Source organism: Mus musculus, chromosome 1, assembly GCF_000001635.26.
Source record: "Mus musculus strain C57BL/6J chromosome 1, GRCm38.p6 C57BL/6J".
Taxonomy (NCBI): Eukaryota; Metazoa; Chordata; class Mammalia; order Rodentia; family Muridae; genus Mus; species Mus musculus.
Genome location: NC_000067.6, coordinates 89,967,181 through 89,980,388, shown reverse-complemented (window position 1 = coordinate 89,980,388; position 13,208 = coordinate 89,967,181). Strand labels below are relative to the sequence as shown.

At 48.4% G+C, this 13,208-nt stretch overlaps 1 protein-coding gene across 5 annotated transcripts in view; it reads left to right on the top strand.

The window, feature by feature from the left end:
• Asb18 (ankyrin repeat and SOCS box-containing 18) overlaps window positions 1-13,208 on the top strand; it is a 62,076-nt gene that overhangs the window by 34,278 nt on the left and 14,590 nt on the right. For 2 of the 5 annotated variants that reach the window (NM_001355134.1, NM_139152.2), the window contains one exon: window positions 11,669-12,176. The exons of 1 other annotated variant lie outside the window; for it this stretch is intronic. In NM_001355134.1, coding sequence (NP_001342063.1) covers window positions 11,669-12,176 — 508 coding nt within the window. Of the gene's footprint in view, window positions 1-11,668; window positions 12,177-12,497; window positions 12,815-13,208 lie in introns of those variants that run through there. 2 more of the 5 variants (XM_011247952.2, XM_011247953.3) reach the window with 2 other exon arrangements.

The window sequence follows — 13,208 nt, the reverse complement described above, 5'->3', positions numbered from 1 at the left end:
ATAGTGCCAAAGGCTTTTGGTTCACAGTCGTTTGGGTCTGAGGTAAGGCATAGCAACCTCATGGCAACAGGAGCATGGTGGATAAGGCTACTCAACCCATTAGAGGCAGGATGGATTGCTCTTGGTTCCACACACACCCTCATTTTATGTCCACACTTACTGGATGGTTCTACTTACATTCAGGCTTTCCCATTGGCTGTATAATTGCTGTCGTTATTTATGGTGATTGAAACACTACTATTTCTTCATTCCCATTTAATTGGGAGGGGGGCTGTTTCCTCCCTTACTCTATACATTTGTTGGTCATCTGTGACTTCTTGGTTGCGGGAATAATTTTTGTCGAGAACAAAACTCCCAAGTATAGCATGTTCTAGTGGAAACTATAACCTGTTCAATAATATTTCACATGTAGTGTTTACTATATCCCATATCTCCAAGGGCACATCTATATTATTTACTTGTATCTTATTAAGAATTAAAGTTAAAGAACACAAATGCAGCATGGTATCCTAGATTGGATCCTGACGCAGAACACGGATATGAAATGGGAGAGCCAAATTCAGTCATCACATGGATATGGAATGGGAGAGCCAAATTCAGTCATCACTTTCATTACTGTTAGTCTGTCAGAGAGTACCAATGTTAGTTTCCTAATGGTGATATGTGTTCCATAATAACACAAGACCTTAACTTGAAGCTGGATAAGGGATTCTGTGAGCTCTTTGCCCTGTCTCCACAACTCTTCTATGAATATGAAATTGTTGTTAAAAAAAAGTTTCTTTTATGCTTCATTCATAACTAGTGCCTTTTACTAAGAACTAGAATGCAGGACTTACTCAGAGCAAAAACTACTGTGAGCCCTGACAGGGTCCCTTATAATAAGCCAACAATTTGCATTTAGATCATAAGATGCAGAGGTCTGGTGCCAACCAGTAGCACTGCACAGCTTATGCCCTAGACAGAAATTAGCTAGCTTCCTGGTTCTGGGTGCTTTTTAAGCATCACAAAGGTGTATGACTGCTTTCTAAGGGCTCTGAACACAACTCAGGACATGATGGTATTAGTTAAGATCCCTACACACACACCTTCCTCTTGCTTCCTTCCCATCATTTACTCTTCCATTTCTCTCTGTGTAGACCTTTCCTTTGGCCACTTAATCTGGAAGACTTTCATCATTTAGATCCTTTTCATGGGGCATGAGCAAGGCAGTTTAAGCTAAATAATAAATAAAGCAGAATTTTAGGCAGGACTATGAAAACAGCTGACTTAGAACCCCTCCAATGTCAACAATCAGGCTGAAAATGCTGGCAATTCCACTGAACACCTCTACAATAACATAGCCCACTACCTTAAAGGATAAAAAGTTAATAGGTGTCAGAAGGGACTTGAGGGCGCAACCAGGCTTTTCTGCTCCAAAGAGTCCTTCTAAAGGCAGGACTCTGAGGAGGTCTGGCTCCAAGGAGTATAAACATTGTCACTTTGACAAAAAAAGAGTTACTTTCTCTGGGATCTTTAATACATAGTCAATTTTAGGTCATCCTTAGTGTTTTTTTTTTACCTCACAGTAGCGAGAAGGTCGATGACCCACATACAGAGCCATTTGGTTTCCTCTTCCTTCTGACAATGCTCCTCATACCAAGGGACCCAGCTCTGCCCCATCCCCTGTCAGTCAGCAATTCTCCATGGGCACAGAACTTGAAAACCTTTGAGTCTCTGAGTTCTTGAGATTTAAAAAGAAAAAAATTATCTGTGCTTCCTTCAGAGCGCAAGCTTCAGAATTCGCGATTCAGAACACGAGAGGGGATAGCAGATCTTTAATCTAGTGGCTGTTTGAAGAGACTTTTTTTTTTCCAAAAAAGAAAAGTTTCAGTAAAGTTCCTCTGTTTCATACCTTGCAGGCTGCATGCCAGCATCGTCCTGCAGAATACCCCACCCCATCCCGACCCTATTCGCATCCCCCCCCCTTTTTTTGACTTTGAGCCATTAAAACCATCAATGGTTTCTGGGGTCCCTGACTCTTGTCCTTGGCCCCACCTTGATTGAAGCAAAGTCAAGAGGACTTGCTTCTTCCAAGAAATATATTAATAAGAAGCACACTGGCTCACTTTTTTTTTTTTGTTCCAGGTGTGTCAGTACTAAGTGAAAGATAATTCATATGACAAAATTGGACCCGTGAATGCAGCCAATTGAGGTGGGGGGCAGACATCATTGAAGGGAATCATTAGGCAAATAGACTCCAGCTCTAGCCCTGCAGGTGGGACTATCTGAGCAGAGGGAAATGGCATGCAGGCATCCCTTGGTATCCATGCAGCGTTAGTGCCAGGGTATGCATGGGTACCCAGAATCTGAAGATGCTAAATAAAGTCTGATATATGAAAAGGCCTCAAATTTTAATGGAAGCCACGTACATCCTCCAGGATATTTTAAATCACCGCTAGATTCTTAGAATGTCTACGGCAATGCAAGTGTGGTGTAAACCATTAGTGTAATGTATTGTTTAGAGACAATGGTGAGGGAAAATCTACCCATGCGCAGGACAGAGAAGATCTGCACATGCGCAGGACAGGTGTAATTTTTATTCAAATACTTGCAATCCACAATTGTTTCAGTCTGTGGCTGTGGAACCTACACATGGAGGAGCAACTGCCCTGCCGTCTCTAAAGCTTAATAACAAGCAAGCAAAGCTGCTCTGCCCAGGACTTTATCAGGGTCAGACTCCTAACCCAACACCAACAGCCTCTACCGAGCAGCGGGGGCCTTACCCAGTTTGTGGGCACCCGTACAGAATCCCAGTGGGCAATAAGCAGCCCACCCCTGTGCCCATCAACTAGACAGGAAGGAAGTCTCAGTCAACATGAATGCAAGGCATCTTAGTAGTATTCAAGAAAGTGGGCTCAGGGTACCCCACTCTGATTTATTTGGAGATCTCTGTCGTTCCTGAGTACTCGCCCTCGTGGCCCTGACAACACGACCATGCCCAGTCTAAAGAATAGGAAACTGATGCACAGAGGGGCCAATGCTGTGCCAGGGTGGTGACACCAAGGACACTAGCAGAGCCAGGACCCAAAGACAGACAAGCGTGTGCAGGTAGTGCTGAAAGGTCACCTCTCCAAATCCTGCCTGTGTCCCAAAGTAATTCCACTCAGCTCCATCATTAATATCCAATCCTGTTCCACCACAGACTCAGCGTGAGCTGCCCCCTGAGGGCATCACCGGCAGAGGTCCTCAGTTTTTTGCTTCTCCCTGTATTTGTTTTGTTTTGTTGGTTTTTTGTAGTTGTTAGATTTTTGTTGGCGGTGGTTTGGGGTTTTGGGGTTTGGGATTTTTGGTTTCTGTTTGGGGGTTTTGTTGTTGTTTATTTGGTTGATTGGTTTTGGTTTTTGTTGTTTTTGGTTTTGTTTTGTTTTGTTTTCGAGGCAAAGGTTCTCCGTGTAATCCTGGTTGTTCTAGAGCTGACTCTGTAAACCAGTCTGGCTTGAACTTAGAGAAGATCGACCTGCCTCTGTCTCCCGAGTGCTGGGATTAAAGGTGTAGGCCACCACTGACCAGCTTGTTTGTTTTCTGTTTCTGCAATAACATGCTGACCAAAACCAATTTGAGGAGGGATAGGTTTACTTAGCTTAAAGATCACAGTCCATCGCTGAAGGAGATCGGGGCAGGAACTCAAAGCAGGAACTAAAGCAAAGACTATGGAGGAACACTGCTCATTGGCTTTCTCTCATAGCTTACTCAGCCTGCTTTCTGATACAACCGAGGACTAGCCCAGATTGGCCCCGCCCACAGTGGGGTGGGCCCTCCCGGGTGGGCCCTCCCATGTCAATCATTGAACAAGAAAATGCTTCCATAGGCTTGCCTACAAGCCAAACTGATGGAGGGTTTTCTCAGTTGAGAATCTTCCTTCCCTGATTATTCTCTCTAGTTTGTGTCAAGTTGGCAAAACCAAGCAGTCAACTTCCCGCGTAGCGTCTTATTACCTAGAAACCAGGGCAAATCAAAGCTCGTCCCTCTAGACCAAAGCCCAGGGAGAGGCTTCATAAAGCATCCTGGTTGCCAAGGAAATGCAACTTAAAACTGCAATGAAATAGTCTCCATTTCATGCTGATTATAATTCAAAACAAACAAAACCCTGGCTGTTGTGTGAAACGCTTCAATTTCTTTAGAAAACTGCCATTTTCTTATAACATTAAATATGGAACCACCCATTATCCACTTCTAGGGCTCTAGCTAAGGAAAATGAGGACACATATCTGCAGGAAGATATTTACACAAATGATCACGGCAGTTCTCTTTAGAATAATCAGAGAGCTGAGACACCCAACACCTGTGAACACCAACAGAAGGCTGTACTTAAAATATGGGCTGCCTGTGCAATTGATTATGACCCCATAGCAAAAACAAGAGCTGTTTACTTTGTACACAAAGTGACATGGGTGGAAAGACAGGTGCAAGACCAAGACAGAACCTCAGAAAGATAAAAGTAGACACTGAGAGAAATCAGGTCAGCAGCAGGGATGGCTGAGTGGTCCTTGGAAGCTTGGAGATGGTGTGTTTGGCATAGACCGACTGATTATTTGAGTGGATTCTTTTGTCAAAGTCCACTCAGGTGCAATCTTAGGACCTATGTGTTTCCCTGCCTGAGTTCACTTCAAAAGTATTCGGTCTTGTTTCGATATCAGCTCTCCACCCTGCCACTTTTCTCTCGCTCTGATGCTTTTGGCTCTCCTCTTCATCCAGAGTACTAGGATCAGGGGAGGAGCAGGAGGGGGGGAGGGGGAGAGGGGGAGAGGGGAGAGGGAGAGATGCTGTTTATCATTTTTTGGGAGAAAGGACACTAGAGAGGTTTCTAGGCGATCAGATATACCTGGTGGCCCATGTGCAGTGTCTTAGTCAGAGTTTCTATTACTGCACTAAACATTACCACCAAGAAGCAAGTTGGGGAGAAAAGCGTTTATTCGGCTTACACTTCCACGTTGTTGTTCATCACCAAAGGAAGTCAGGACTGGAACTCAAGCAGGTCAGGAAGCAGGAGCTGATGCAGAGGCCATGGAGGGATGTTACTTACTGGCTTGCTCAGCCTGCTCTCTTATAGAACCCAGGACTACCAGCCTAGGGATGGCACTACCCACAATGCCCCCCCCTTGATCACTAATTGAGAAAATGCCCACCACAGCTGTATCTCATGGAGGCATTTCCTCAACTGTAGCTCCTTTCTCTGTGATAACTCCAGCCTGTGTCAAGTTGACACACAAAACCAGACAAGTACATGTAGTAAAATGAAGAGCCAAATTGTTTCTCATTCAATTATGTCTACATTTGCCAAGGTACGGGGGTCCGTGTACAATCTAGGGTACAGTTGGCCCCAAATATCACCATGCACTGCAATCATCCAATACAGGAAAAAGAAAACGAAACAGTAGCCATTGCTCCGAGAGAGACGAAGGTTCTTGCTGCTTCCTCTGCCCTGAATGCTCTGTCCACTGACCTCAGCCTTTTCTACTGTGAACCCCTGTGCATCCCCAGAGGACAGGGCGGAGAGGAAAGGTAACAGGGTGGGGTGGTAAGTTTCCAGAGAGGACCCTGGGCAGAGAAAAAAAAAAAGGTGAAACTGCTCTTCTATTGGGCTTGGGGGTGTGGCTTCCGGTCCTTCACGCCAAGCTGGCTCAGGAATCAGCCAATGGGAGAGACCCTTTCTCTACCGCTTGGCTACATTTCCCTCTTCGGTCCTCCTTGAGATCTCTCCCCAAGGCTGGAACACACACAGCTTCCAGGCAGTGCTTGAGCTTCGGCTACTCTTCCCCCACCCCACCCCCGGACTCTGCCTGCAGCCCAGTTTTTACCGTGCTCACCCACTTCAAGAAGGGGCCACAGCAATAACTAGGATCCCATTTGACCAGCTCCTAAGACCCACCACCATCCTGGACACGGTGGTTATCATGAAGCCACTTCTGCATGTCCAGGGAGGCCCTGTGGCAATTGTGCTAAACGGCGGGATGCGAGTAACGTCCAAGGACTCAAGGGGCATCCAGAAGGAGTTGCCCATAAACAGTATTACTGCCAAAGTACTCCAAAGCAATGTCTGTCTGCCCTTATCTCCAGCAAAAGGTGACATTTTTATCATGAATTTAACCTTGGTAACTTTTCCCTCCCCACCACCACCTCCCCCCCCCCCCCCCCCCGTTATCCCGCTGCTTGTCAGGCATTGTGGACAGGCGTCGTGGAATCTCTGTATCCATGGTGACTGACATTCACACTCAAGCATCCTGCATTGACCATCGTGTCTCCTGTGCCTGTGCTTTGGACCACTGCTCACACCGGGCAGCTGACTGGGCGCCACACCCCAGAGAGAATGAGTCCACCTCAGAGGGTTAATGAGGACTCTCTCTCTCTCTCTCTCTCTCTCTCTCTCGGGAAACAAACAAACAAGAATAGAATAAAAACAAACAGAAAAGAAAAAATAAAGAAAATAAAAAGCATGAGAAGCACACACAGGCACACAGAGAAAACCCATAAAAACACAAAATCAGGGGCACTGGAGAGATGGCGCAGCAGTTAAGAGCACTGACTGCTCTTCCAGAGGTCCTGAGTTCAATTCCCAGCAACCACATGGTGGCTCACAACCATCAGATGCCGTCTTCTGTCTGGTGTGTCTGAATAAGCTACAATGTACTTATATACACAAAATAAATAATTATTTAAACACACAAAATCAGAAACTGTAGCATATAAACAAAAGACCAGTAAAGTGAAAAAAATCTCCCAAAACGCTGTTGCTTTCATTTTGAGTTGGCCACCTGCTGCTGAAGGTAGAGCCTGTCCTTAAGTGTAGCTTCTATGCCCAGGAAGGCGCCATTGTAGAAAACTAAGTTTTCCTTTGCATGAAGTTATCAGTTTGAGATGGCTCCTTGCCTAGAGATGGATGCTCGTGTCCAGTTCTCAGTGTTAGGACCCCATCTGGCTTGGACCTGTGCAGTCTCTGTGCCCGCTGTCACAGTCTCGAGTTCGCGGGTTGTCAGTCCTGTTGAATATGGAAGGCACTGTTTCCTTGGTGTCTTCTATCCCAACAGACTCAACAGTCTTTCTGCCTCCTCTTTAGAAAAGCTCCCTGAGGCCTGAGGGGAGAGGCTTACTAGAGGCCTCCTATTCAGGACTCTGTGTTCCAAGGTCTCTCGCTCTCTGCACATTGTCCAACTCTGCTCTCTGTATCTGTTCCCATCTGCTGCAGGAGGAAGCGTCTCTGATGATGGCTGAGCCATCATTCTCATATTGGTATAAGAGAATGTCATTAGGAGTCACTTGTTGCTATATTTCTTTAAGAATAATAATAGTATTTGGTTTTCCCCTAGGTCCAAGTCTCAGGTTCTTGGGGGGAGGGGGAGGGGGAGGGGGTGGGGTGGTTGCAGAGGAGAAACCAGAAAAGAGGATAACATTTGAAATGTAAATAAATACAATAACCAATAAAAAATAAAAATAAAAAAATTTAAAAGTCTCGGGTTCTTGGCCACCTGAGCAGCATCAGGCATGAAATCCATCCATTAATTATGTTTTAAAAGCTTAGTATTCAGGAGAGATGGATCAGTGGGAGAAATGTTTTCCCCACAAGCACCAGGGTCTAAGTTAGGACCATCATCACCCATATAAAAGTCAGATATAGTGTCATGTGCCTGTATCCTCAGTGTGAGGTTCTACCTCAGAAATGAGTAGATCCCCACAGCTCACTGGACAGACAACCCAGACAATGGGTGAGATCCTCCTTTAGTGAGAGCCTGTCTCAAAATATAAGTGATAGAGGGGAAGTGGGGTAACACCTCCAGTGTCATTCTTCCTCCAACAAGGCTCCATCCACCTCCTAAAACTCTCACAATGTCCCCCAAGCAGCCCCCCCAACCAGGGACCAGTGGTCAAATACAGGAGCCTGTGGGGGACATTTTTCCGTTGGCTTTTATTTTATGCATGTGGGTGTTTTGTCTGTGTATGATGTTTGTACCTGGTACCTGAGGAGGACAGAAGAGAGCATCAGATTCCCCCAGAACTGGAGTTACCGATGTTTTGAGCTGCCATGTGGGTGCAATTAAACCCAGGTCTTCCAGAATTGCAGCCAGCACTCTTGACCACTGAGCCATCTCTCCAGCTGGGTATTTTCCACAGAAAACACCACAACCACAGATGTGGCGTGGAAACACTAGGTTGATTAAGACACCGTTTAATCCTGGGGTAGAATACAGAAAGGGCTTCATTTGTTTCTCTACCATCCTCCACAGGCCTCTAGTCTCCTCGACTGCTCACAATTACGGTCTGTCGTATTTGCCTTTCCCAGACCCCTGCTTCTATCAGAGGCCTCCAGGGAAACTTTGAAAGTGTTTGGAGGCTTGGAAAGAAGTGTCATTCTTACGATCCAGCTGTTGCTGAGGCTGGTGGGGGTTGGTTCTGTGGATAATGGCGTCGGCTGTTCTTATACCAAACTGTTACTCCATCCTGTCTTAGCAATTTTGAAAATATAAGTCAGTGAGAAGAAATCAAAGCCCCTTGTGAGCAAAGTACCCTACTGTGCTGGGTGTGACTTGGGTAACCCACTTTGCCCAAGCTCTCCTCAAATATATTCTTAACTGGTGGCGTTTTGTAAACTGATGGTTCCCTGCATCCATGGGACAGATCTCTGTGTCATTACCTAGACTTCCACGCCTTCATTTTTAATGACTGCCTGACCTGGGCAGAGAGAGACGTGCCCCCATCAATTTGCCCTGTGGTTTCTATCTCCAGCCTGTGATTCTGCATCTTCATCCACTGCCCAGCATTAGAAAGTACCAAGGGTTAGCCTATGAAAGCTCTTCATTAAAACAGAAAGGCTGGACATTTGCCACCATCCAGACTGAGAGCCAGTGTCCCCATCTTGTCCCTATACAGCAAACAGCAGCCCGACATTAGCCCATCGGACCGAGGGCTCTTCCAAGAGGCTTCCTTCCTTTGAGGCTGTGCTGCCTTTAAAAAAAAATTGAAGAAAATGTTTATAATGTTTGCAAGGCTTGGTGACAAAATGAGACAGAGCCCTTGATTTCTAACCTCCCACTGCACTGTTCAAAATTCCTCCTAGAGAGCCAGGCAGGAAGCAAAGCAAATAGCTCTGATTGTAAAATTTGCATCCTTTCTTGGCTGGGTACCTTCTTCCCAAAGGATGCTTCACATCACGCTGTAGTTGTTTGTAAAGATCTTTCACCCAAGACAGACCACTTCTCATGATACTGCTGATGTGGAGGCAAGAGAAACACAAAGGGAGAATTAAAAAATACTGAGAGTCCCTAGGAAGAAATAGAAATGCATTTCAGGCAGCGGCTGTCAGTCCCCAAACCCTCGATGGATGAGCTGGATCAGAGCCCCAGTTAAGTAAATAATAGGGCAAACAGCAGCAATGCAGGAGAGAGCTGAAAGATGGTCGTTAGCGAGAGGCATTTGTTCAACAGGCTTTTAGGGAATACAGATAATGAGCTAGGCGCAGCACTACACCCGACAGTCAGACACATTTTTTTCACACTCAAGGAACCAACAGTTTTAAGATGAGAGACAAAGATGCCAGCATTCTTTGGAAATGCAGTGATACAGGTTTGAGGTGAGTGTCCTGCTTGATCGTGTACACACAAAGCAACAGGCAATACAACCCTTCACCCTGGTGGTGTGGGGAAGGCATCCCAGAGGACGAGGAAAGGAAGATAGGAAGTTGGTGGCCATGCCAGTGAGTCCCTGGGGAAAGTACACACGCGGGCATGAGGGCACACAACTGTGGGATGATCTAGGGTCTATCCTTGAACAGAGAGAACTGAAACCCAGCAGGAGGAGCTTTGGCAAGGGATGCTGTTGATACCCAGTGGAACTGGTCTAGGTGACACCGGTGTCCCAGGGAAAAGGGCGGGGCCCTAACAGGCGTGGATCCACCAACTCACCACACCACAGAGATCCTTTCTGGGTTGCATGAAGCTTGGTAAACTGACAAATTAGGAGACTCCGGAACATTTTAGAATAAGGGGAGGTTCTCACAAAAGGCAATGACAATGGGAATGATGAGAAGAGAGTGTCCAAGTGACTGTCACTGGCCAGGCTAGTCAGTCACAGTGTGGAAGGAGGGAAGAGGATAAAGATAAAGGGTAGCAATAGAGCCTCTCCTGAGGATGCCAAGGGGCAGACATAGAGGAAACAGAGGGAGCAAATGTTCCTGCCCTGGCAGCCACTGGAACGGGTGCTCCTATTGGAGACAGCAAGAAAAAAACACTCTCAGTGGATCCACGGTAAACTCCAGAGTGGACGGAAAGGGGTGGAGGCCAACAGATGCTGGTGAGCTGTGATAGTCAGTCAGAGTGCTGGAATATCTAAAGAGGGTACTAACCAAGGTCACTGGGTGTGGGTAACAATGAAGGGAAAAGGCTAGAAGGATGGGAGGGATGAAGGGGTACAGATGCGGAGCTGTGTCATGATCCAGGTGGGTCAGCTGAGATCACAGCCAGGCTCCCGAGAGGGTCCTCCTCCCCCAGCAGAGTTCAGAGCGGCCAAGTGGAGAGGAACAGGTAACCAAAGATGGGGATGGCCATCCTCTCCTAAATAGGAAAGTGAGGACAGGGCAGTTACCACAGCACTGTCTGAGGAAGAGAAGTCAAAAAGGAAGGAGAAAGTCAAGGAACCAAGGACCCAAGTCCTCAGGGCTCACTGGGGCGGAGAAGAATACAGACACAGTTAACCTGAGCGCTGGTAAAGCAGGCTGCAGGAGACAGTACTATCCAGAGAGAGGGTAGGGGTCTGGATCAGAGCACCCAGGAGACAAGCTGGGAGCACTGGAAGAGGGAGGGTCTGTGGCTAGCCCCCCCCCTTGGGTTGGCTTCCTGCCAGGGGGCTGGGCTGCCAGATCCAACATGGTCCAACAGTCACCAGGAAAGGTGAGATGTCTGGAGTGCTCTCAGGCGACAGGAGAGCGGCTAAGGAAGCTGCTCTCCTGGGAGATGCGAGGTGTCTGGAGTCAAAGGCAGTCTTGAATCCAGTTGGTGAGCCTAGAAGCAGCAGGCTCTATCCTCCTGGGAGCAGATGGGGTTTGGGGGAGATGCCATCTCCATGGGACACAGAAACCATGGAAGACTGACTGGGAACAGGCAAAGCCAAAGCGTACAGTTGGTTAAGGAGGAAAGGATCGGAACAGATATAGCCCCGTATGTCGGCCTGGGTGTGCTTCCGTGTGACTCTTCCAAGGAAAAAGACTCTGGTGCTTGTGTGAGAGAGTCAGTGTCCTTGAGGCAAGGTTGAAGCCCCACCCCAGCCCCAAACTGGGGCAATATAAGGTTTGCCTTGCACCTTCCTTTCCAGTCCTTTCCAGGAAAGATCTAAGAGATTCTCTCTAGACTTTAACCTCCAAGTTTGACCAATTCCAGATAAAGTCCGAGTGACCAGCGCACTGAACACTGTCATGTGGCCATTACCTTCCCAAATAGGACCACGCAATTGCCATTTTCATCCTAAGACTAAGTGCTTATGAAATGTTCCTATTCATTTGGTGACGAGATCGCTCCTCAGTGGGTGGCATTGGCCCTGAAGCTCCAAAGTTCTGGCTTTGGCTGGAGCTCACCCGCCGGTTGCACCGTGGGTGGCAGGTCGCGGCTGGTCCAGTGCCCTGGTGATCGATTTGGCCTCCCCGCAGGTGCGCTCGGGAGCTGCTGGAGCACGGCGCGACAGTCCAGCTGGAGGGTGGCCCTGGCCGAGACACACCGCTGCACGTGGCGGCCCAGCGCGGCCTGGACGAGCACGCGCAACTCTACCTGGGCTTCGGCGCGCGAGTGGACGCGAGGAACGGCCGGGGCGAAACGGCCCTTAGCGCAGCATGCGGAGCGGCGGCGCGGAGCCCCGACGAGCACGCGCGCTGCCTGCGCCTGTGCGCGCTCCTTCTGCGCGGCGGCGCGGCGGCAGACGCGCGTGACGAGGACGAGCGCAGCCCGCTGCACAAGGCCTGCGGCCACGCGCGCCCCGGCCTGTGCACGCTCCTGCTGCGGCACGGCGCCGACGCGGGCGCGCTCGACTATGGTGGCGCGTCCCCGCTGGCGCGCGCGCTGCAGACGGCCACGTGCGCGCCCCCGACAGCGCCGCAGCGCACGGTCCAGGTGCTACTAAATCACGGATCCCGCTCCGTGTGGCCTGATGCCTTCCCCAAGGTAAGGGGACCCTGAGGTAGCTTGGCTATGCAGAAGCTGGACCTGCCGAGGCCGAGGCTCACAAAGTGAGATGACCCAGGCAGCCGTGGGAGGGTCTGGAGGTGGAGGCTGCGGGTCTTGGGACCCTACTTAGAGGATCGAGGACTTAGAATTCTCCTTGTGGTTAGCCAAAAGAAAAATGAAGAGGCTATACTGTTGATAAATATTCCAGAGTGTCACCTTTCGAAGTAGTCTCCCAGGGAACTCTTGCTTCGGTGGCGCCATCGATGACAGCGCCAGCTCCGAGTATTTCAGCAGCTCGTCTTTTGGTGTAATTTTCAGAAAGATGAAAATGAGTCTCTTGTCACAGCTGGCGTTTGATCTGCAGTGAAGGCACTCAACCTGCTCAGCGCCTTGTTAATGAGAGCACTCTACACCTTCACAAACCCCTCGCCCCTGCTGTGCAATTCACCTGAGGTGCCCTATTCTGGTCACCCCAGGGTTGAGACCTCCACCCCTTGCCCTGGCTGTGCCTTTGCAAACTCTGCTGGACTCACCTTGTCACTTTCTCCATCTGTGAGGTCATTATTCATATAAAAGACTCATGAAGGAAAAAGACAAACAATGCAACCACAATAAAATCCCTAGGCAGACGTGGACGAAGTACAATGATGTAGATGTAGGAATCCGCCATAATGAAATCATGGGGGTGAGAAAAGTTCAAAGGACGTCAAGGGGCTGAGGAGATGGCTCGGCCAGTAAAGGCTTTCAGCAAATGCCCTGGTTTAAATCCCTGGCATCCGTATAAACGCGCAGCTTTAGTGGCTCATGCCTTCAGTCCGAGCACTGAAGAGGCAGAGACAGGCCGACCAGACAGCCTAGCCTGGTCATCCAGGCCCATGTATTAGTCAGGATTTGCTAAAGCCGTGGTTCTCCACCCTCCTGGCTCTATTATCCTTTAACACAGTTCCTCAGGCTGTGGTGACCCCCAACCATAAAACTCATAGTTGTAGTTTTGCTGTTATGAATCATAATGTAAATATCTGATATGGA